Source organism: Protomyctophum parallelum (assembly GCF_964188405.1).
Source record: "Protomyctophum parallelum genome assembly, chromosome: 7".
NCBI lineage: Eukaryota > Metazoa > Chordata > Actinopteri > Myctophiformes > Myctophidae > Protomyctophum > Protomyctophum parallelum.
In genome coordinates, this window is record NC_139705.1 from 20,215,097 (window position 1) to 20,239,205 (window position 24,109).

Consider the following 24,109-nt stretch of genomic DNA (forward strand, 5'->3'; position numbering starts at 1 on the left):
GGTCCTTTTAAACACTTGAACACATCCGGTTTTTGTTTAACGCAGGGAATCATGGGAAATTGGGGTCGGGGATAACGTTTGTTGCCCTCATGTGGCCATAAGGTGAAATGACGCTCTCTGGGATGACCAGACAGAACCCTTTGCTGGACACACTGTCCCAGACAGACGAGACAGTCACAGTACAATAAGAATAAAGGGAGTGGTAATCTTTGTTTTGTCCATGTAAATAGTATCGCAAATCACAGCTTATCCTCCACTGAATTGACTGTCACCCCCCAGGAAACTATTGCTTTTTCTTTTTACCATAATGTGAACATAGAGTGAATCTGCAGACTGTACACATATTAGAATAATAATAAATAGCATATAACAAAATGAAACAATAACTAGTAAAACAAAATGTAATACCGGTAGGCCTATAATTTATAATAATATAAATAAATTATCCAAAGCCCGTCTGAACTTCTTTTTACTACAGTAAACCTGATGTGACAATAAAGCTGATTCTGTTTTGTTGTTGGATTACTAGACACTGTTAAATGGCTTTAAAGTCAAAGAGTAGACAACAACTCTGGCTGAGAGAGATAGAGCCACACTAGCTGATGTCGATGGCAATTAGCTAATCTTGTATCCTCTGCCTTGGGGAGGCTCTGAGTTAATCTTGAATGGCGTAATGGGATGTCAGTGTATGTTTACTACGTACTGCTAGGTGTCTCGTTAATTCTAGGCTCCCACATCAACAGCACTGTTGGATTTGCATGCATGAAACAACCAGACAACTGTATTATGTGAGGAGGTGCTATGGACAAATAACTAAAAGCAGGAGATCATTGTATCTGGATTGAAACTGTTGCCTGGGGTTTGGCGGCCACCCCGCCATGGAGGGGTCAGACGCGAAGAAAGTGAGTTCTCGCAGGCTGTTCTAAATTCTAATACATTTATTCATGGGTGACTGAGCGGTCACAGTCTGATCTGATGGTATCTCATCTGTCAGAGTTGGAAGTGATTTCTGCATGTAGGTAATAATAGAGCAGTGAATTACACAAACTTTAAGGACATGTAAAATGGGTACCACCTTCTTATAGTGCAGTGTGAACCATTATAATCTGGTAGATTAGGACGATCAAGATGACTAAATCTAATTCCCAGCAGCTGACAGTTTGGTAGTCAGTACATTCTGAGACCTTATTTGGCTGGTGGACTGGGGAGAATGAAAGGACAATCCAGTTATACAGTTTAGTTTTTTCAAACCTTACGCCTGAAAACACCTTAAAACTGGACAGTGTGAGTGTGAGTGTGTGTGTGTGTGTGTGTGTGTGTGTGTGTGTGTGTGTGTGTGTGTGTGTGTGTGTGTGTGTGTGTGTGTGTGTGTGTGTGTGTGTGTGTGTGTGTGTGTGTGTGTGTGTGTGTGTGTGTGTGTGTGTGTGTGTTCAGCTATTATTTCCAATACATTTTTGATGGTAAATAAATTGATTACGATAACGATATTGATATTATATCGATATACTACCCAATCCTACACAGAAGGCTCACTAATTGTAATTGACAATCAAGTTCACAAGTTCAGCATGATATATCATGTCATATATGGAGCTGGAATATTACCAACTTGTACTGCATTATGAGGACTGGTCAGTTCTCAGCTGTAAGAGAAAGTAAACTGGACCTGTGACAGGTCAGAGAGGGCGGCGCAAGGCTCATTGTCGAGAGTTTGTATAATATACAAACTATCTTTAGTTGTTTTTCTTTAGTTTTGATGGGAGATACAGTATGCACTTTTTCCCCAACTTCTTCATCCACAAATGAGTAACATTTTAATGGTTTAGTGTTTCACGTCAGTACTGTATGACAATAAACTCTCCAACACGCTGGTGAGCTGTAACAATCACAATCAGTAGCTGGGAAGAATTGTTTCCATTCATAGTTCATACCCTGAAGCTCACAGGAAATTTGGTATTGACTTTGGTCAGAGAGCAGTCACAACAGCATCTTCCATCTGTTCACTGCTTCATAGGATCCTATTCATTTCTTGTAAAGGAGAGTTTGGTTATCTGGTTTCACGTGGGTGTGGCGGTAGATGTATCTATCAAGACTATCTATTATAATAGGTCAATCTTCACCTGAAAATGCAAAGAAAACGAACTTATTGTGACAATAATTGTAAATATTCTAATGACACACTAGATTTATGATGAATATTGTCTTATCACTATCAGTAAATATTTGCATGTGGCGATTCTTTTTATTTAAGCTTTGTTTCAGTCTCCAGGTCAACCATGTTTTGTATTATGTAGTAGAGGACTAAAACTTTTAGTAAAGTTTACAGTTGTTTCTTCTTTCCACTTTTAAACAGAATGGAATTTTTCGGGGGCAAGGATTTGTACACCAACGAAAAGGTATCATGATGTGTGATTAATAATTAAGACCTATGATCGAAACTTATATATAAACTGTATAAACTGGAAAATAAGTGCTTCTTACAAATGATTCTGCAAATGTACCTTCTTATATGGTATAGTATTATAAGTCCTTGGTTAATAAAATAACACATTTATTATTTATATGCAGTGTTGTACTTCACACTGTTATGTCCACGCCCCACCATTGCCATGGTGATGTCCTTGAGTAGTGGCCTTGATGACCTTTGATCCTCAGCAGACAACTATTCCACAATCTCCAAATGCTATAAGCATTTGAAAATTGCGAGAGGCAACAGTCTGGCTACACGAGACTACTAAGAACAACAGCAACTGTCTGTGATCCACTCAAATAGCACTGACGAAGGTCCTTGGACTGAAACGTTTGCTACATTTGCTACATTTTGGACATTTGCACCCCTCACTTTGCACACAGCACTTTATAAGCATGTTAAAATGAAATGCCTTAGTCTCTGTCTCTGTCTAAAGGAGTCTTTATTAATAGTTTATGAGAGCGAGTCTTTTTCTGCCAGTTGTACTTCACAATGGATATTATTATGGATTGGATTATTAAAGCTAGTTTAATTTACACTTACGTTTTTTAATTAGATGAATGAACAGTGCTGAGGCTGATAATGTGGTGCACACCAACATCTTGTTCATTTAAAAGGATTCCTGGCTAATAAGCCTTATATGATTAAATACATTAGAATTGCACTCTATAACTAAAGTCGCGAGTTGACGATGTCATTTGTCCATGTATGGTCCAGCCCTATGGAATGTAATAAAAAAACAAAAAACGTGGTACTTCCAAAGGTTAATTTGAGCAATATTTTAAATTATGTTTTTATTATTTAGCACATGCATTCTATACATTCCACAGGGATGGACCACACATTAAATAGCTAGTTGCCTCTTTTGGGTCTCAGAAATAGACAGTACTATAGGATTCCAAAGTGAATGTTGACTGCAGTGATAGTTATTTTATGTCCTCCAGAGAACTGTGTTGGTCTTGCACTTCTGTCCTGCCAGTCCTCAGCGGACGGAGCTGCTGAGGAAGCCATTCAGCACAGGAAATTGAATGGCTCCACCATGGAGACCCCCAGTCACCATGAGCTGCACAGAGAGCTCCTACTCAACCACAAACGGTACTGGAACCCTCTTGATTTGAATGGCTCTCTTGTTCCATCACATGATGACAATACAGTTGACCTGGAATACAATGCAGAGTGGGTGACTGAACTTTTCTGACTGAACTTTTCTGTGTGTGTGTGTGTGTGTGTGTGTGTGTGTGTGTGTGTGTGTGTGTGTGTGTGTGTGTGTGTGTGTGTGTGTGTGTGTGTGTGTGTGCGCGCGCGCGCACACGTGCGTGCGTGTGTTGTGTATATCATTGATTGATTGGCTCTACAGAGGCCTTCTCCTGGAGCAGAAACCCGAACTGAAGCGAGTACTGGAGCAACGGAGGCTGGATCTGCACAGGGAGGCAGAGATGGCTCAACGGCGGCCATCAGACCTGGAGAGAGAGCTCCGCAAAAGGCAGCAGAAGTTGCAAGAGGTTAGGATACTGCACACTATAGTGGGGACAAAATGCATTTAACATTTAAACAGTTGAGACAGTAGAGACACATATTGTAAAGGCATTATAACAAAACATTTTAAGGATATAGGGGTGCACAAGTAGCTGGCTGGCTGGCTGGGCGTACGGACGGATGGACGGACGGACGGACGGACGGACGGACGGACGGACGGACGGACGGACGGACGGACAGACAGACAGACAGACAGACAGACAGACAGACAGACAGACAGACAGACAGACAGACAGACAGACAGACAGACAGACAGACAGACAGACAGACAGACAGACAGATTTCAATAATAGATTTTTCCCTATATCTATAATCATCAAACATTAATATTGTTGATGATAATACCAATGAGTGATATGCTGACTAAATTGTTGTTGTCAGTATGAACAGGAGGAAATCGGGCGACGAGAGGATCAGAAGAAGATCCCAGAGTTTGTTCGTGTGAGGGACAACCTGCGACACACACACACATCTGAGCAGTGACAGCTCCCTTCAACCCTTGCAGCCTCTCACTACAGCCATCCTTTGTTAATGTTTATTTTGTGTCATACAGAGACAAATTGCAAAGCAAACAACCAAGTTATCTCTGACTGGACTTTCAAAGGACTGTTTAAATGTCAAATGTAAAGTAATAAATCATATCTGAATTGTATAGGACAGAAAACCCTTAGCCATATTTTCATGATTCTTTTATTTCTTTTTTTTTTCTTTCTTTCTTTCTTTTATTTCCACTATAAAGGAGGTGAAAGTGAAATCATTTTTTATGACTAGCTGATTGATTGATTGATTTATTAACAGTTTGCAGAATGACAGTACATTTCAAGTACAACTCAATACAAAAACTGTTAACAGTGAGTGGACGACACCATAAAGCATTACACTTGTTTACAATAGGTGGGCATTTTCTATCCATGCTGCAAACCAGAAGAAGAAATAAGAAAACAGTGATCTTATTTCTTCTTTTTGGTTTGCAGCATGGATCTTTAATTGTTTGTTTCTTGGAAGGGCCATATCCATATGATCACTGCAAGCAAATTCTTAATTTATTACTTATCTCTTTTCTTATTTTTGTGCTTGTCTGTGTTTTGGTTTTGTTGTGTTGTTGAAATATTGGAGGGGAACATTTGTAAGGAAAAGCGTTCTCTTGTGGGAAATGTCAAAATAATTATAAATAAGACAATGCAATAAACATTTGTTGGGAGACGATATTAATACTCCTGAATTGTGTGCGTTTTCAATGTTTGTTTGTATTTGTAGGCATATATCTGACACTTGCTTTTAGCATGTGTTGTTGTGACAATGAAGCTGTTCAGAGGTGTTTGTGCACCGGTTTGTGGCGCTCGGAACCCTCAAATGTGCGAATCGATTTGCAGGCAGCTCCACCTCTACACACAAGTCACACATACCCAAACCTCCAAAGGGCACGAGGCTTCTTTCACATGGATATGGGACTTTGTTTAATTAGCTGACCTTTTCATTCCATCATGGGGCGAGAGAAGAAAGCAGGCCATCTGGAGGGAGGCTTTTCCTTTCCTTGGTGGAAGTTAGACATGGATTGGGATGGTTGACTTAAATTAATTCATTTAATTAAATATATATATCTATATTTAATAAACAGGGGCCAAAACAAACTGGGAGATGTTGTGGTGTTATTGTATTTACGCGTGTCGTGCACTGCCGTAGCGGTAGCACCTAATTATAGTTGGTAGGCTTTCACCAGCCAGCTGTCTCTCCAGTTCCAAAAGTTTCTCCCCCCCAGGCAATTCCTTTATGTTGCTTTCAGCACCCCCCGGTGAGTCGCGTGCTGTGTCAATGGAGCAGAGCGTGTCTGGAAAGCAAGCAGCGTACTACTAGACCACACCATGCTGAACTAGTAGGGGGAGGGGGATTCAGGGAAATATACCATATTCCACGGATCGTCTTTATGTTACCAGAAATAAGTTTTCGAAACTCGTGAGGCTTTTGCGTCAAAAATAGCAATGAACTGTGAACAAGATAATAGATTAAACTACTATACGCAAAAGAAACGACTTTATCCCCCACCTGAAGAGAATGGTGTGGTCTGGGACAGATGTCCCAAGCGAAACGCCCACTCTGTTGCCAAGCCGGCAAGCCGCTCACTCTCATCACTTCTCGGATAGTCAGTCAGAGTCAGTCAGTCAGTCAGTCACAACTCTTGATACCTTTAAAAGTGATGCTGAGCGCTCAGCGTGTGAAAAAAGGAGAGTAGGCTACGGGACACAATTTTAAAGGTGAGTTCAGACTGATAAACATGCAGCATGACATTTAGAAATCAATCTTGGTAGCCAAATCTGTAGACCTACTTGAGTGGCTACATTATAAACTGGCTGAAATCTATTAATGATATTATGTTTTGTGCCAGCCATCAAATCAAAATGAGAAAATGCTAATGGTTTTAACTGTGGTTGCATTATTATTACTTCTACTACTACTGTGTACTGGGATTATTATTATTATTATTATTATTATTATTATTATCATCATCGTTGTTGTTGTTGTTGCATAGCTCATTCTTTGTTCTGATGTCATCCCTGTATTTGAGAGATTTTAGTCATTTATTGATTCACATCCTGCTGATTATTGTTAGGCTTGTTAGCCTAAACAGTTGCTCATTCATACAGGATGGCTGTGGTGGATGAGTATGTCTGGCCATTCCAATCAGCTTTTGTCTCCATGCACAGTCACACTTGTAGATGAACAAGATTTAGCATTAAATGAAAGAAAATAAAGGTTTTCGCATATGGTAAAGAGGCTCCATTATTTGTGAATGAAAGAAAGGCAACCCATTGGTTAATGGCTGTCGCTGCCAACAGAATAAACACAAATGTGTTGCGAGACAATCTGTTGACAGTTAGGCCTACTCTCATGGTGCAAATGTTAACACTTCGGTGTTACTTTGCTTCAGGATATCTTGTGACATTTTTCAGTGTGAGAATGGAGAATGACAAAACCACATCCTGCATGGAGAGATGACCATCGGTGACCATTCAATGACATTATAACTCAAAGGTAGTCAGTGTCATGAACTCCAACCCTAAAGCTTTTGCAGAACAATGGAGCATCTCTTCTTGCCCTATATATTTACGTTGTCCTTGAGTTGTGACATAGCTGCTATGTCTGGCCAGCATATGGCCTGGCTGACTGGGAACGCACAAGTTCTATGGGGCTTATTACCTTTGTATTGTCTCTCTTGGAAATATAAGCCTGCTGCACTACAATAATAGTGGTGATCTGAATGGAAGTTGACACAGTAAAAAGGCTGCCAGAATCGGAGCAATTTTTTTCCCCTTGGATTTAGTTAGGATGTCAGCACCTTATCACTGTGGCTTTGGGAGTTGATATGTATATTATGACCCATGTCCAGAGTCTGCTGCGGTGTATGAGGCTTCATAGTTCATACTTGTATGAGGCACTATGATCAGACTCCAACAACATGCTACAAAGCATGTTGCTGGAGTTCAGATCATAGCTCCTCGCACAATGCTTAACCTTTTTTTTGTTTCAGTACTTCCCCACATTGATTCACTTTTCCTCCAGCAGCCCACATTGTGTGCAGCATGGATCAATTTTGCTGAATGGATTTTGGCTGTTCATCAGACTCTGAAATAAGGCATACTGTAAAGTCGTTTGGTTTCTTCCATAGTATCAGCATTCACTCGAGAATCTTAATTACAGGCTTCACATGGGCCTCGGTCTGGTTTCAGGCATCCCTCACTGTTTCCTAGGCTAGGCTGGTCTCCATTGGCAATTCCAAGGCCCGACCACAGTGGTAATGAGCACAGTGGTGGCAGCATTCCAGGAGATCACAACTCCATGGGCTCATGGGAAAGGGTGGTGGGGATGTCTGGGAGACAGTCAATCCACATCATAATCTCCCTGCCATAAACACCCACTTCCGTAAATGTTATATGCTACATTTTTGAGCAGCAAGGATGGGTGGAATGGCCAGCTACCATTGCTGACAAGTTCCTAGATGGGCATCATTAGCATGTTTTTTCAACAGCAATTAAGTCATGTCTGTTGGTTGGGTGCAATGGGTGGGGATTTCAGTGTTAGAACATAGTTCTTCAGGAAATTGACTGCTATTCCTGTCATAAATCATTGTAGTAAAGCGCTGATAAAGGCGCTCATCGCAGCATGATTTCAGCACTCCTACGAACACAGTTCCTGTAAAGACAAGTGATGAAACATTTTTGGGAATGGGTTTGTAACTTCTATTGAGATCCACAACCCACCCACTCATTCAGTCGGCCCAGACCTCCGACCACAGACATTGTGAAAGTCTTCAGAAAGTTATGGAGTGTAAGTGGGTAAATCCCACATTACCCTGCCTGTCTCTGATTACCGGCCTGAATTCCTGTTGACGTCCTTAGTTTTATATCGCTGCAGAGCCATGTGTCTCTCAGCACAGAAGCCTCCCTGTGTAGGCCCCTACCTTGCATACTCACTCAGCAACTGTTCCGTCCTATCCCCTCTCGTTGAAGCCTTGTCTCAATATTGGTGCAACACAGACCAATAACATTCTTAGGCTGAAGCCAGAGGTGTCAGCAGATATTTCACCCACAGCAGATTACCCCGGCTGGTGCATATGGGACCTTTTGTTGCACTGTTTTCACTGAGAAGCAGTGCACAGTCAGGCCGCCTGTTACTCATTGTGTTACCGTGCACTCAAAGCTGCATCAGTTCACATGAGTTACTGCACTGAAAGGGCTGAGTCTGTGGGATTGACACAATAACATCCTGTCAAAGGACGTTCTCATCCACACAGGTCCTGTATCGTTCTGGTCCCTAACAGGAAAGGCCTGATACACATCTCCAAACACTATTAAGAGATAGCAGGACCTAGGCTTATGAAGGCCTTGCTAACACACGTTCACTGTGTGTGTGTGTGTGTGTGTGTGTGTGTGTGTGTGTGTGTGTGTGTGTGTGTGTGTTTGCTTGAGTCCCTTGACCCAGAAATATTGTTGAAGTTTTGTTTGATAATAATTTTCTATTAAAGTAGGCTTTTCATGATATGGGTAAACAGGGGTGTTGTTTAGTTTATGCATTGTGGTTCCATGGTTGTACAGTATAACAGAGAAAGAAGGGAAGTTAATCATATCCTCTAATCAGGTTAACAACCATGAAGGAGTCTATTGTGATCCACTGAAATATCTACTGAGAGCGGCCTTGAGTGATGCCGGACATGTGAGACCAAAGACAAATTAATCAACCAAAAGGAAGCACACAGAAACATATAATTCTCTTGAAAACTTGAAAAGTTATCGCTTAGGCTATCCTTAAGCAGTGTCCTCAACCCATCCAGAAACCTAATGGCTTGATTTGACATGAAATCACAAAACATCTTCACAAAACATGCTCCCCGCATTGTTGTTGTTGTTGTCATTGTTTTCTTCTCTTGCCATTGTCTCTCTTTTTTCCCGTTGCACTCTTGTTTATTCTCTGTCAGATGTTCTGGCACAGAATAGATCATAAACTTGAATTGTGCCCTCTTGTTTACGAGTAGTGCTTTGAGGCGCAGTGGCCAATGTGGCACATGAATCAGCACCGGGCCTTATGTGTTCTGATGTTGTGCAGACAAGCCCATCGTTGAAACATTGAGACATTCTTCCACTTCAAAGTCCCTGGAGGGCTCTCTGGACACTGGTTGAATAGGAGCTGTGGGAGGGGCGAACGGGGGGAACAGGTGCAGTCCACGAGTGTGGTAATTCCTGCTGCCATCTGCTTTCTTTTTCTGGGTCTGGGCTCTTTTAAACATCCTCTGACACGCCTCATGAGCGAGTCAGAGCGACACGCTCCCCTGGGCATCCGCGCCGTGCCCCGTCACCATGGCACCCCGATTCGGATTAACCTCTGCACATGTGCCGAGTCAAGCATGGGGGTCTGCTGCCTTTGTGATTGAGGAGCAGGGAGGGACCATGGGAGGGAGGCAGGGGGTTGCATGGATAAGTGTGTGAATGGACTCTTGCCGATTAATTCACTTTTGTTGAAGAGAAGTAGAACCAAGTATAAAAGGGTTTTAAAAAAAAGTTAGCTATTTTTTTAGTTGATCACTCATCTGTCATCTGATCAAACTCTGCTTACAGGTATTGCTAGAACTGAATTCTCCGAAGAGAGAGTGAAGATGACGACAGTGGAGAGCAAAGATGAGATCAGTGACACTGACAGTGGGATCATCTTGCACTCTGGTAAGAACTTCACTCCAAAACACCAAACACACCATTATTTAAGCAATAGGGTACCTCAATGCGAAAAGATAGGTGCAAATCTTTTACATGAAAGTTTCTTTCTTGTTACAAAACAGTCTGATAGTCTTTGGTTGACAAAAATATTGAATTTCAGTTAATGTATTTATTTGGTTTTCGTCTTGAAAATGGACAATACCAATTTGTAATTAAATTATTTAAGTTGTTGCAAAATGTTGGCGGATGTCACACCAACATTAGCATAAGTATCTGCTGTTAATGACCATGGTGATGATAGACTGATGATGGAATCTTTTCATGACTTACAGGCCCAGATAGCCCCACATCCCCAGTGAAGGACCTGACCACCCATACAAGGGCCTTGAAGATGAAGCACCAAGTTCTGGAGGACCGCCTGGAGCTCTGTCTGCTAGAGCTCCGGAAGCTTTGCATTAGAGAGGCGGTGGGTGTATTTTACAGTTGATTAAAATATTTAGTAACAAAGATTGATTGATTGAACAATGATTGATGATTGAATGATTTCATGTGGGTCTCCATGTATGGCCTACCTGTGTGCAAGGTGCAAGACAGAGAGCATTTATAGTTGTCATGTAATGTGAACTATATATTCTCTGTATGTGGTTAATACATTTAAGAAACTGTTGTGTGATATTAGTTGCATCTATCATTGGGCATAGGCTACATTGTGCTGATAAAGCAGTAACCATGACGTCACAAGTATATCAGTATGATTACACAGATGAAGAGTACTAGCCAAACAGATGAACAGTACTAGCCAAACAGATAAAGGTCAATACTAACGGGTCAAGCTTAAGCTACAGTATATATATCATAACATGTGTAGTAGCTGGGGAAATTTTTTTTTCACAATGCCCTGGGATCTGACTTTGGCCTTTGTCTTCACAGGAGCTGACTGGAAAGATGTCCTCTGACTATCCTCTGATGCCTGATGAGAAGCCCCCTCGGGTTCGCAGGAGGATAGGAGCAGCCTTCAAGTTGGATGAAGGCCTGATCCATCAGAATGGAGAGGTACAGTCCAATATCACCATCTACTTTATCACACGCATCATAGTGGGTAAACAAGCAGAATTGGCTATAGCTGACCTAGGATCATGATAGTATATTCCTTTTATGGCTCCTTCTCATTGTCTCTTTTTCATGTCTAACTGTCTAAAGTTTAACTGAACTAAATAAAGAAAAGGGTGGACAATGGACATAGATTTCCCATTCTCCCCTTTGGACAAATTTTGGAAAAAATGATAAAATAGAGAGGGTTAAACTTATTCTGAACTAATCCCAGGAATTTTATTCTTAAACCAGAATTCAGTGTTACAGGGACTGGAGGCTGACCTGGCCCTTCAGCTCCAGATCTTTGAAGCAGCCCGGAAACTCTCGCTGGAAGAGAAACTCAGTAAACCGCAGAAGAAGAGCAGACTGCAGCAGTTCAAGAGAGAAGAGAGGAAAGTGAAAGAACTGCAAGTGGTTGTGTTGCAGCACAGGAACAGGAATGAACGCTCCTTGGAAACCACTATCCCAACCAAACACAAAGGTGAGTGACACTGCTGCCCCCTTCAGGACAAACGATGCACCGCAGGAGTCTCATGAATGGAAAAGTTGTAGTTTGATCATGAAGCGTTCACTTTAACCACTTAAACTTAAAGCTTATACTTGATTGATCGAGGTCCTCCAGGGGTCTATACTTACGCCCCTCCTTTTTCCCCCTCTATACCAAATGTCTTCACTGAAAAAACTAGTAGTACAAGCTCACAACAGCTTGTAGATCTGCTATTTTTGGGTACAGGTTCCGACATACTAACAGTCCGACACCCTAACCTAACCCTAACTGCAAGCACGACGCAACGCATGTCAGGAGCAACGGGTGATTTTTTGCTTAATGTCCACCTAGTATGACATTTCCAGACTAGGGACGGGACGCTAGGATTCTACACTAAATTAAAACAGTTCTGTCTCTGTTCCTAGATCTATCCATGTCTGATGACAGCTCCTTATCTGATGCAGTCGGCATGGATGATGGTAAGTTGGATTTTTGCTTGTAAAAAATCATGGTCACTCATTTGAAACAGTCTAGCCTCATTTCCCATTTATCTCATCCTCCCGATCCACCGTAGACATGGACTCCTCTGGCCCCCTCTCTCCTCCGGCCCTGAGCTCCCCCTATGCAGACCCTCTTCAATCGTCATCATCAACCAGCTCCCTCCAGTCTTCCCAGCAGTCTTCGAGCCATGCCAGTGTGGAGTACAAGCTCTCTCCCATCAAGAACTCTCCATGGAAAGAGTCCAGTCTGGATCAGCCTTACTGGAAGCCCTCAAAGCCTCAATCTGCTTGCAGCAGCAGGTCCAAGTAAGTAAGAATGCCCAAAGCATGAGGACATCCCCAAAAGTCCTCAATGTATAGTAGTCTTCCAAAGTATTCATCAAGCAGCCCATTCTACATCAGGTTATGGTGTCTAGGGGCACAACAGCTAATCAAACTAATCAGTAATTATAAAAAAATATTGCAACAATATCCCACCTGTAAGCTCACAATACATCACAAGAAAATAGGGCTCCAGTGGTTAACCAGACTGACTATTCGAATCAGTTGAGTAGGAAAAAAAAAAAAAAAAATCTGCATCGATTCGTTGTTACTGTATATAAAAATCACACCTATGTGAAGTGAGGTGCGCTCTTATCATACTTCATCATACATAATAATCTCATTCTGGCCAATCACAATTTGCATCCTCACTTTTCTGTCTTCACTTTTCTGCCCTCACTTTTATCTTCAATATGTACTTTGCTCAGCCAATGAAATCATCGCTATGGGGTGATCAGCCAATCACAAGCCAATGTTTGTGTTTACACAAACCCGGAAAGCTGGGATAGCGCCCCTCAAAAATATACTGTATAGGCTACCATATATATAAATGCACTTCTTAATTACCGTACTTGATTAATCGAAAAAGTCTTCAATAGAATAATAACAAACTAATCGATAGTTGCATCCCTAATTGTGTCCGTCTTGCCTTTTGTTGTGTGCAGCAGTCCAGTGGGAACTCCAGTGTGTGCAGATGGTAGGGTTCTTCCCTGTCAGTTTATCAAGAACCTGGCACTGCGTCACAACCACTCCAGCAGTGCCCCCTCCACCCCAGAGCTGCACGTACGCCGACAATACACCCAGTCTTTCAGGTGAGTAGATCCTAAAGAGTAAAGACAATACTATTGAAGATGTATTTATAGTTAGCACTTACCTAAACTGAATTTCAGGGGTATTTTGAGATGCAGGTGTTTTCTTGCCCTTTGAGGCAATTAAAGGTGCTGTGTATGATCAATTACGGGTTCTCTCTAGCTCTTTAATAAACAGAATATACATTTTCAGGTTGGTTGCCGTCATCATGGCAATCATCCGGAGAGGATACCCATTTATCAGCTTCGTTTTTACAGTGTTCCAGTTCCAATTGTGTCTGCCCGTTTGTGTCATCCCATCCAATTTCACTTGTTTTTCCTGTATCCTGTATGAGTTCTCTATCCTGATTGGATAAAATTGGTATTCTGACCTAAAAAATATATAGTCTGTTAAAGAGCAGGGAGACAGGGAGAACCCTGTTACTGAACAAACACTCTATATCAATGATTACTATCAGAATATAGAATAGCTATTTATTTAACACATATTTTCACAAAATATACTGCCACTTACTGCACTTTTAATGAAAGCATATTTTCTAACGTGTCACATTCTTTCCATAGACTTTCCAAAAGCAATCCATCGCCTGACATGGAGCATTTCAGCCCAGCGAACAACTGTGGGCGCACCAGGCCGCAACAGCGGCGCTGTGCTACTGATTTCATGGCGCGCTTTCCTGAGTATTCCCCCCAGCACCTCTACCAGTCCAGCTCTGAGGACAGCAGCTCGGACCACTCAGCATCCTCCTACACAAGCTCCCCCAGTAGAGATGGACCCACAGAGATCCCCAAGCTCTGCCCTCCTCCTTACGGATTCCATTTTGGGGCCCAAAAAGGCCCTTTCAACTCCCCCAGATCCCCTGCTGTGAACAGGAATGCCAACCAGCCCCAGGCTAGAACAAGCTACTGCAGGGCTGTGGCAGGGGATCTCCCCTTGTCCCCTCAGGAGATGAATAGGGAGAAGCGCTACCTGTCCCAGCCTCCCCCTGTTAGCCGCTCCCAACAGCATAGACAGTGGCAGGAGGGCACTGCCTCTTCCAAGAGTATGCTAAAACCTCCACCTCCCTACAACAGGCTAGTACGAACCCCCTCGCTAAGGGAGTACCCCAACCATGCCAGCCGTATGATGCCCAGGGAGATGGTTTCAGAGGAGCTCAAGTCCTGGCACCAGAGGAACCAGTTCCAGAAGTCATGTCCAGCCTCCCTGAACCGGCAGGGCTCCTACCGAGTGAAGAGCCCTGCTTCACCTCAGTTACCCCCCTACAAACAGGTCAGTACGCCCAAACTATTTCCACTTCTTTGCTTGGCCCCCTGTACCACCTTTACTACAATTTTGGAAAAATTAAAATAGAAGTGGACTGCCATCACCACACATCTTACAATAAATGCTCAAAAGCATCAATGCGAACAGCTGTCCGCCAGTAGTTCACGGTATCTGGAGAACTGGCCGAATGGGGCTGACCGACTCGGATCGCATCAGTACTCAGCAAGGACTCGAGGGAGTGCTGTGCAGAGTCGTTTGGTTATGATAGGCATATATGGAGATCCAGTTGTCCAGAACCGTAGATCCAACATCTATGGTGATCTTATATAGGGTATAACATGAACATGGAGTCATGGACAGACCAATACCGATATCTCCATATATGGGCATAAAAGGGACATAGGCAGAGATTTCCTACTGTACATGGGTACACAGAGAGACGGGTACAATGGCTAGTGCATAACCGGGTGGGCCATGCAACAGCCTACTTGCATCATTCCCAATGTTTATTAGTAATAATAAATTGGCTATATAATTGGCTAAATAACTGGCGTTAACCCATTTTGGGCGGGAACCGCTTTTGGTGTTAGCATCATGCTATGCTTTAGCTATTGAAAAATAGCAGATCTACAAGCTCATACGAGCTTGTAGGTCTGATATTTTAGAAAAATCGAAGAACAACTGGCATAGAAACATAGCTTTTTCAGAAAACTGTCAGGATGTAGAAGACATTTTTAGAATCTGATCTCAGGTCAAAATGGGTTTTAAACAAATGTGGCATAATTAGACATGTCATGGAAGTGCTGCAAATTATCATAGAATATAATTAATTGTGACAAATTCATATGTAAATCACTTGTGAGTACTGATTTTCAATTACCTTGTTTTCCAGGGTTCTGTGATTCTCCAGAGAGCTGCAGATGGAACCCCAGTCCAGTGGTTTGTTGAAGAAGATGCTGAAATAGTTAGTCAGGTGTAGCCTGGGAAACTCAGCAGGACTGTGCATTAAGTAGGAAATGCATTAAAAAAACGTTTTATATTTATTTAGTCAATGGACTCTCTGTGAGATTGTATGTCCAAAGAGGCTGGACACTGTCCTTGACAGAATGCAGAAAACATTGGACCTATTGGTATCGTGGCATCTTTCCGCAATTGTTTAATTTAAAACTTAAAAGTATAGGCAGTATGCCAGTTTTATTTATTTTAACATATTTTATGTTTTAAAATACATTGTATGTTTAAAAATAATTTCTTTAAGGTTACCGGTACTAGGGTGAATCGGGTAGGTTCCTTTTGACAGGAAAGATATGATTTGTTTCACTAATGTGTCACACAGACTAATATGTTACATTTGCTGTAATTCGCAAAAGTCTCTTTGTGTCTGGCACTCATTTTGCACAATAGATTCACCTAGCTTCCAAATTCTGTTAAAGTGTCCTAATATAAGTCTATGCTATATTTATCTATTTAATGTTTTTTACATTGTAGCATAGACAACTATCACTAAAAATCTTAATATACATACTTTGGAAATGTTTTGGAGAAAATGTATTGTTTGCTTTTTTATATAATTAATTAATAATAGTTGTAGGTTGATGACAATGTGAAGCTATAAGTCTCAAGCCTTGCTATTGTAATTTTTTATTGTATTAACCCTAATGCCTTTAATAGTGAAGTGGTTTGTTGGATTCTTTTCTCACTACAATATTTTGAGATACTAACCAAGTGATTGTATCAGTTTTGATATTGTTTGTATATTTATAATAAAATGAAATAAAACATTTTTTTTAAATGACGTAACGATATTGTCTGTGATTTCTGAAGTTTCTAGCTAAGTGCAATTTGTGAGCATGTATGTTGTTCTTCGAAACACCAAAACTGTTCATCAACATTTACGCATACCGGTATTATTTATTCATATACAAACATCACGTCAAACTCACACATATGTATTTCAGGTTGTCTGTACACATCCCTACTTAAGTTTAAATTAGGGTCACAAAAATGTTCATGGACAATTCACGGTTTCCAGGTTTCTTTATCTGTTACATCTTGTTGTGTACCACTAACCAGAGTAAAATATATATAAAATATATATTCTGGTTTCCTCAGACGTAGCAGACTTCACACCTTATTATTCAATACATATTATAGCCCAAGGACCACCATCCTGACTAATAATTAACATGGGTGGTGGTATGGGCTAAAATTAGGGTTTTTCTTGGCTATAGTGGTGGACAGGGACAGTCACATACTGTCATTTTCTGGCTCCAACCTTGATTTGTACTTAATCTTCAGATAACTCAGTGTGGAAAAAAGCACTTTATTTTTTACTGTAAGCTCTGGGAATTATGCCTGACAACTCATCTAGAACTAGACGCGGTTTCATACATCCATACATCCTCTTCTGTACCTTTAAAATTAAAGCACCAGCCTCCTGAAATGATCTATAGTGCCATAATGATAATGTATTTAATGCCACTAAACTCATATCATGAAAGTTACCCCAAAATAAAATAGAAAGAAAAAAATATTGTCACTTTCCTACAATACTACATGGTCAGCGAGCGAGGGACCACATATAAAGGACCACCGATTGAAAACTCCTGCTCCAAATGAATGACCCGTGTTTGACAAACACAGAAAGTATGACATAAATAAACATAACAAAATTGTAATCATTTGCCTTATCTTGTTTTGTCTGTTCCTTCCCACCCCAACAATGACAGAAAGTTTACCACCAAAGTACATTACTGTGAAGCTTAGAATAAAAAGAGAACTAGTGTTATGACACAGAGGAGTACCAGGAGGGGCATGGTGATGGTGAGAGCCCAGTGACAGCGATGCAGCCAGTGATACACAGAGCAACGCCTCCACATACACCACCTGAGGAGGGAATAAATGTAATGCTCATCAGTGTTCATCCCAAAGCTGCTATATACCCATAGGTTCCACTTTTAAACATTGAATGACTACTATACACCTGAATGTACTCACAAACAATGGATAAGACAGACACTACCAGTTTGTCTCTGAGGAAGGAAGGAGGGAAGGAAGGAAGGTGGGTGGGTTGGTTGGTAGGACTGACTGACTGACAGACAGACAGACAGACAGACAGACAGACAGACAGACAGACAGACAGACAGACAGACAGACTTTATCTGCAGCTAAAATAAATTACAATTGTTGTTAATTAACTTACAAGCCTATAGACTGGTAAACATGCACGCTCCTACTACTCCTGTCCACTTGTTTACAATAGGGTGGATCCACCATCAATTCATCATAACATTTAGAGACGTACAAATATACACTATAGACAGTAGGCTGACAGGAAATGGGGGAGAGATGGGGGAGTGACATGCAGGAGTCGAACCCGCGGGAGTCGAACCCGCGGCACACTGCCAGGCTCGGGCTGCTGGCCAAGGTGCCTGGACCGCTGAGCCACGGCCTAGGCCTAAATATAGACTTCTATATAGTAAAAAACATGAAATCATCATAGAGGAGGTAAAAAGAGAGAAAAAAACTGCCATCCGTAGGTGCCCTTTGAGAGCGGTTTTGAAGGAGTCATGGGATTCACATGTCTTAATGACTGTTGGTAGGGCGTTCCACATTTTGGTGGCATAGGAGCAAAATTAATTTAGTCCCTTGTTTGTGCCGAATCTGGCTTACACATGGTTGTGGGTGTGGACTTTGTTGACATTAAGGAAGTATTTAGACAGATACATGGATATCTTGGTGGTGTATCGAAAGGCCTAGAGGTGCTGTGGTACCAAGAGGTGCATGCATAGTCGAAGAAACCTTGAACGAGGGCTCCTGTTTTCAAGGTATTTTTGTTGACCAGTGAGGAGATCCTGTGTAGGAATCTTGTTCTTTGGTTGACGTTTTTGATTACGTTGTGGCCATTTTATTACCGGAAAGATTTGCCTCCAGGATGGAATCTAGGTAAGTAATTTCATCTTTTCGTGTGATAATATTTGTCACCCACTCTAACCTATCTACAGACAGATAGAGTGATTGATTGATTGATTGATTGATTGATTGATTGATTGATTGAAACTAAGGACATTTTTTTTTACTTTATCTGCAGCTAAAATAAAAATAAAATGTTGTTAATTAACTTACAAGCCTATAGACTGGTAAACATGCACGCTCCTCCTACTCCTGTCCATCTTTTTCTTTGACAGTCCCACTTTGCCCTTGTGTCTCTGTCTCAGGGCATCCAGGGAGGACCTGCAAAGAATACACACAAAATCCAATACATTAACTCACAATATCAGGGTTCAGACTCGAAGTCATGACCTATCAGGTTGTGTCAGTGGTGAGGTGAGGTGAAGCACCTATTGGCTGGAGGAGGAGAGTGACTCTCTTGTGCAGGGACAGGACATGGTTCCAGTGGAACAGCTGAAGGCTCTGACGGAGTATCAGCTGGAACAGATCTTGGCAGAACCACAGAAAAAGAGGATATCATAATGTATACTTGCATGTACTTGCGTTACTTGTGTTAAACATACACAGAGAATATAACCCTTTGTACAAGCATGTTACAGAGTATGTGTAATTGTGTATTACACATACTCTGTATGTGTGTATGTATTACACATACCGGTACTCTGTTACTCTGTTAACACATACTCTGTTACATGTTACAGAGTATGTGTAATTGTGTATGTCATAACTGATACAGAAGTCAGCAAGATGGGATATGAATAGAAAGAAATATAAAACACAATTATCTAGCATAGTGAAATCCTGTCTGAATACTTGGATCGGTCTAGTCTAGTTATGAGATTATGTGCAGATACTTGAATATGAGTCAAGCCTCGTGCATATTACAACTAAAAGGAAAGGTGTCATTATAGTGGGTGAATACGATTTTGTTTTCCCTTTTTATGTTGATGCAAATGAAATACGAAACTGAAGACACACTACTATGAATGCATGTTTCCAGCAATAGACTAGAAATAATTCTATTGGCTATCAAGAGATTCTCAGATATTTACACTGAGAAAGAACAAACACAAAACAAACACACATTTCCAGTGTGTACCGTATATCAAGTCAATTATTATTATCATATGTGCATATAAAGACAGAAAGGCAGGCGTTACCTGTCGTCCATCGAGCAAACAGCATCCTTTGTCATCATGGAGGCACTGGATTCTGCACTCAGGGTTGTGGCAATGGCTTTCTTATCAGGACATGCTGCCTGATTTTTTAAGTCTCGTTTTCTCCTCTCCTGGAGAGAAAAAATAATAACATTTGGGATATTTGAACAATTGAGGAAGACAAAATGAACTACAGTAGTACCTACCTGTTTAGTGATGATTGCCATGCTGACCCTACGGCGGCCATTTGGCTAAAAGAGAAGGGAGAGAAAAACACAAAGAAGATTAATTGTGGGAAGAAATGAGAAAGCAGCTCAAAGGTTAGGTGGTACCACAAGCCAAATATCTCAATACCTGCTGAGAGGTTTTCTTCTCATTTTTGTCTTTGAGTCCATCTGTATCTACAACAAGATATCTGTATCAATGGGATGGCTCACAGCAGAATCAAATAAATGTCATAAAGAAATCTTACACCTTATCAGAAACCAAATCACCCATTCATTTGAATGGGTGATTACTTAATGAATTATAAAGTACTCTAACTAATTTGTATTGGTGACCTAAAGCACCATGTTATGCACAGGCAGTTGAAGACATGATGTCACTTATGTTACACCAGTCTGCACTTTATGCTCACAAAATAAGTGTACATTATTAAAAAAAGCATATTTTTGCATCTTAAAAACGTTTGACCGGTACTGTTGTGTTGTACTGTATATCAAGTACTGTAGCAGCTACTGATAAATTCTGGTGTATAATATATTACACACACATTGTACATACGCTGAACAATTTGTAATTTGTATTATCCTATTAGTATTATCCTACTAACTACTGACTCTAGCCTACTATTACTGACTTTAGTCTTTTATATTACTATCGTGGCACTAATTACTATTATTACCTATGCTGTTAAGTGGTACGGTAACACGACCGCTCAGGATTGCAATAGGTTGCAGATGACCATTAAAACAGCAGCTAAAATCATCGGCACTACAGAATTACCCAGTCTCCATAACATCTACACCACTCGCTGTATGAAAAAAGCCCATAACATCATGGAAGACACCAGACACCCCGCAAATACCCTGTTCAAACTACTCCCTTCCAAAAAACACTACCAGAGCATCAAATCTCGTACCACCCGTCTCAGTAACAGTTTTTACCCCCAGGCAGTCAGGCTGCTGAACAGCTGACCTTGAACTGTATTGCACTTCACTTCACTTGCACTTTTCTTTTCCTGTTATTTGTCTTTTTCTTGCACTATAGATGTTTGTTTATGTCCTGTGTATGTAAGACTGAGAGTGCTCTGAGCAAAATAATTTTCATTGTATGTATACTCTGTATCTATACACATGACAAATAAACCTGAACCTGAACCTGAACCTGTTACATTGTCTGAAAGAAGCCAAGCAAAAATAAGTTTTACTCTTATGTACGTACCTGTGCACAAGATGTAACGATAAAGAACAACCTTGAACGCTGACATTTACTGCAACAGGGGCTCAATGGAAATGTAAAAACCTGGCAGTTCTTTGTACTCTGAACTTCTGTCTGAAGGTTTCCTGCGGACGTTCTTATGGATCAGCCGCCTGGCTTCCTTCAACTCAGCTACGTCTCGGCCATGTCGTCTTTTCAGAGTCTCCATGTGAGCCACCATCAATTCCACTGCTCGGCTCACACGTGCTTCCTAAAACACATAGATGACGATTACAGAACATCCATTCAGAGATGAAAGCGTAATGGACAAGTGAGCGTACTTATACCTGGTGGACAGCCCCCAGCACCTCAGACGTGTTGAAAATTCGTTCCACAGTCCCACCAAGGATATCCAGACATAACTCCAGCTTCTGGATGATCCTACTGCGCTTACTGTCCAGACACAAGGCCTTCAATGCCTGAAGACCACACATAAACACAAAGATCACATTTACTATGTGCAATGGAACAACATCAATTCTCAAGTCCTGTGCCCGTGATTTCACTGTCATTAGTCTATTAAAGCTACTGTGTGCCATAGGAAAACAATACAAACTCAAAATAATGGTTGCTTAATCAAATGCTTGAAATTGACAATGTAAAGTGCAGAATCTGACAGAGAGTAGAGTAAAGGGTAGGGAGTTGTGATCTGTGCTATCGTGGCAATATAACTTTATTGCCACGTCACAGCGGGCGATAGTATTTGTGCATGCTCCATCCTTATTATTCCTTATTTCCACAAGGAAGGGGGCAGGGGGTGCAAGGGATATAGAGAGATGAATAAAAAACAAATTATCTACATATTTACACATACTGGATACTGGATATGATCTATCCGGTGCATCAAATACCATATACATGCACTTATCCTTGCCTACCTCTAAGCTCTCCTTGCCTCTGATCAACTCCAGCTGGATGTTCTCTTCAGCCAGGTTGCGGGCATGTTCCTCTGCCTGTAGCCTTTGCTTTAGGGTGTATTGGTCACAACAGAAGGCCAGGCCAATCTGAGAGACGGCGGCCTGAGTGGACATCAATTAACAAACAGCAAGCAAGGTTACACAGACACATACTGTAGTAGATAGAATATATTATAATGTATGTTACCATTAATACAATATAAATTGCCTTACCTCTACCTCTTTCTCTGACATCTCTACACTGTCAAACAGACAAAAAAGACAAATCTAGTAAGACCACATTTAATTAAAAAAATAACAATAATCCAAATGCAGTGAAACATTGCATTCCATCACCTGTCAAGGCCTACACGCTCTACAATGGAAAGTTCACACCAGGGTGTCACTGGTTGCTCCTCCTGACTGATTTCTGCGAACGAGATCAGTTTAACTTGACAGTCTACTTGTTTTTTATCTCTAAATACTTTTTCAGCAGTGGTGGAAATGAACTAAGTACATTTACATAAGTAGGCTACTGTACATATTTGTTCTTAATCGAGTTATTTCCAATTCCCAATACTTTTACTTCTACAGGCAAATATTATTTTACTCTACTACATTTGAAAACTTGAGTTACTACATTTTGATTATTATTACAAAACAATGAAAACATACATCACTTCAGCCCTATATACATTTTAGTCCATTTGAAAATAGCCGATGTGCAAGCTCACAATGCGTCGCGATGCATTGCAAGCTTGTAGATCTGCTATTTTCAAAAGATGAATGTACACAAATCAAACTTGAAATAGGACATTCTGCATAATGAGTACTTTCTATTTTTGGTACTTTAAGTACATTTTGATACCTTTGATATTTGATACCTTTGTACATTTTGAATTCCTTGTTAACAGAGTATTTCTACATTGCAGAATTGATACTTTTACTTAAGTAAAACATTTGAGTACTTTTTCCTCCAGTTTTTCAGATACATCAAGCAGATAAATAGCTGTACCTTCTTCACTGTCCTCGCTGCATTGCATTATGAACTGATTGTCAGTGTAATGGGCCTCTTCAGAAACCTTATGGAATAGTGAAAACATGACTTTCCTCAGGAATTGATACTGTCGCAAAATCTAAGTTGTGTTTAATAGTGGTCATGATCAAGACAAGTGGACTCACCTCAGCGCTCATTGCACAAGCTTGTAGCACTCCAGATAATCCAAATGACTTGACAATAAAGTGAAGGGACAGAAATGTAAGGCTTTCCTGAATCTACTATACAAATAAGACGCAGATACTGTAGTGTAGATGGTAGGATCAAGAACTATCTGTTCAATGTAATGGAGTTTGTTCTTGCTTTACCCGTTTTCAGTAGATTACTGAAAAGGATAATCCTATTAGGAGATCAGTAGCTCAGTTACAGCAGTCCTTAAAGGAATGGGAGCCAAATTCAAAGACTGTAGTCACACTCAAATAGGGTTGTCTACTTTTCTCCAATGTTTGAAATTGTTCATACGCTTCTCTGTTTAGAGTACAGCTGATTCAATAGAAAAGGTTACATTTGCTTTTTTGGCCAGGTCTTTCAAGTGATCCCTGTAAATGAAAAATTCTGCATCCCCCAATAAGCATTTCAAAAACTATGTATTTTAAGATATGCAAGCCTTGAACAAGGCCAACTCAGATCGTGATAAATCATATATTTTTTAGGCCAAACAAACTAGAAAGAATAAAATAACACACAACACCTTTTCTTCTTCGTAATTATTGCAGCCCAAAATATTTTGTCATGATTTGTCACAATCCGAGTTGGCTTTGTCCACAGCACTTTTAATACTTTTTGAAAAGTCTGAGGAAAATGAATGGGGAATAATTTCCTGGGCCTGTCCTCTTTGTCATGAACGGGGGCAGGACAGCAACGCTCTACCAATTACATCAGAACTT

At 40.9% G+C, this 24,109-nt stretch overlaps 2 protein-coding genes across 2 annotated transcripts; both read left to right on the forward strand.

Annotated features, from left to right (window-relative positions):
• Positions 1-878: 878 nt before the first annotated feature.
• LOC310861975 (protein FAM107B) lies at positions 879-4,489 on the forward strand (the record flags this gene model as incomplete). Its single annotated transcript, XM_083769711.1, has 4 exons — positions 879-902; positions 3,450-3,565; positions 3,828-3,972; positions 4,388-4,489. The coding sequence occupies 4 exons, from the start codon at positions 879-881 to the stop codon at positions 4,487-4,489; spliced, it is 387 nt and encodes a 128-aa protein (XP_083625837.1).
• A 1,684-nt stretch (positions 4,490-6,173) lies between these two features.
• inavaa (innate immunity activator a) lies at positions 6,174-16,478 on the forward strand. The gene is made up of 10 exons (XM_083768780.1): positions 6,174-6,258; positions 10,114-10,215; positions 10,542-10,675; positions 11,140-11,262; positions 11,554-11,782; positions 12,214-12,267; positions 12,363-12,594; positions 13,275-13,421; positions 13,983-14,688; positions 15,575-16,478. Exons 2-10 carry the CDS (start codon positions 10,152-10,154, stop codon positions 15,659-15,661), a joined length of 1,776 nt encoding a protein of 591 aa, XP_083624906.1. The 5' UTR covers positions 6,174-6,258; positions 10,114-10,151; the 3' UTR covers positions 15,662-16,478.
• The last annotated feature ends 7,631 nt before the right edge of the window (positions 16,479-24,109 follow it).

What these genes read in the sequence shown, in the direction of transcription:
- inavaa (XM_083768780.1), top strand. Translation starts at nt 10,152, where the DNA reads ATGACGACAGTGGAGAGCAAAGATGAGATCAGTGACACTGACAGTGGG. An exon ending in TATCCCAACCAAACACAAAG is followed by an intron (nt 11,783 to 12,213) that starts GTGAGTGACACT and finishes CTCTGTTCCTAG; the next exon opens with ATCTATCCATGTCTGATGAC. An exon ending in CAATACACCCAGTCTTTCAG is followed by an intron (nt 13,422 to 13,982) that starts GTGAGTAGATCC and finishes TTCTTTCCATAG; the next exon opens with ACTTTCCAAAAGCAATCCAT.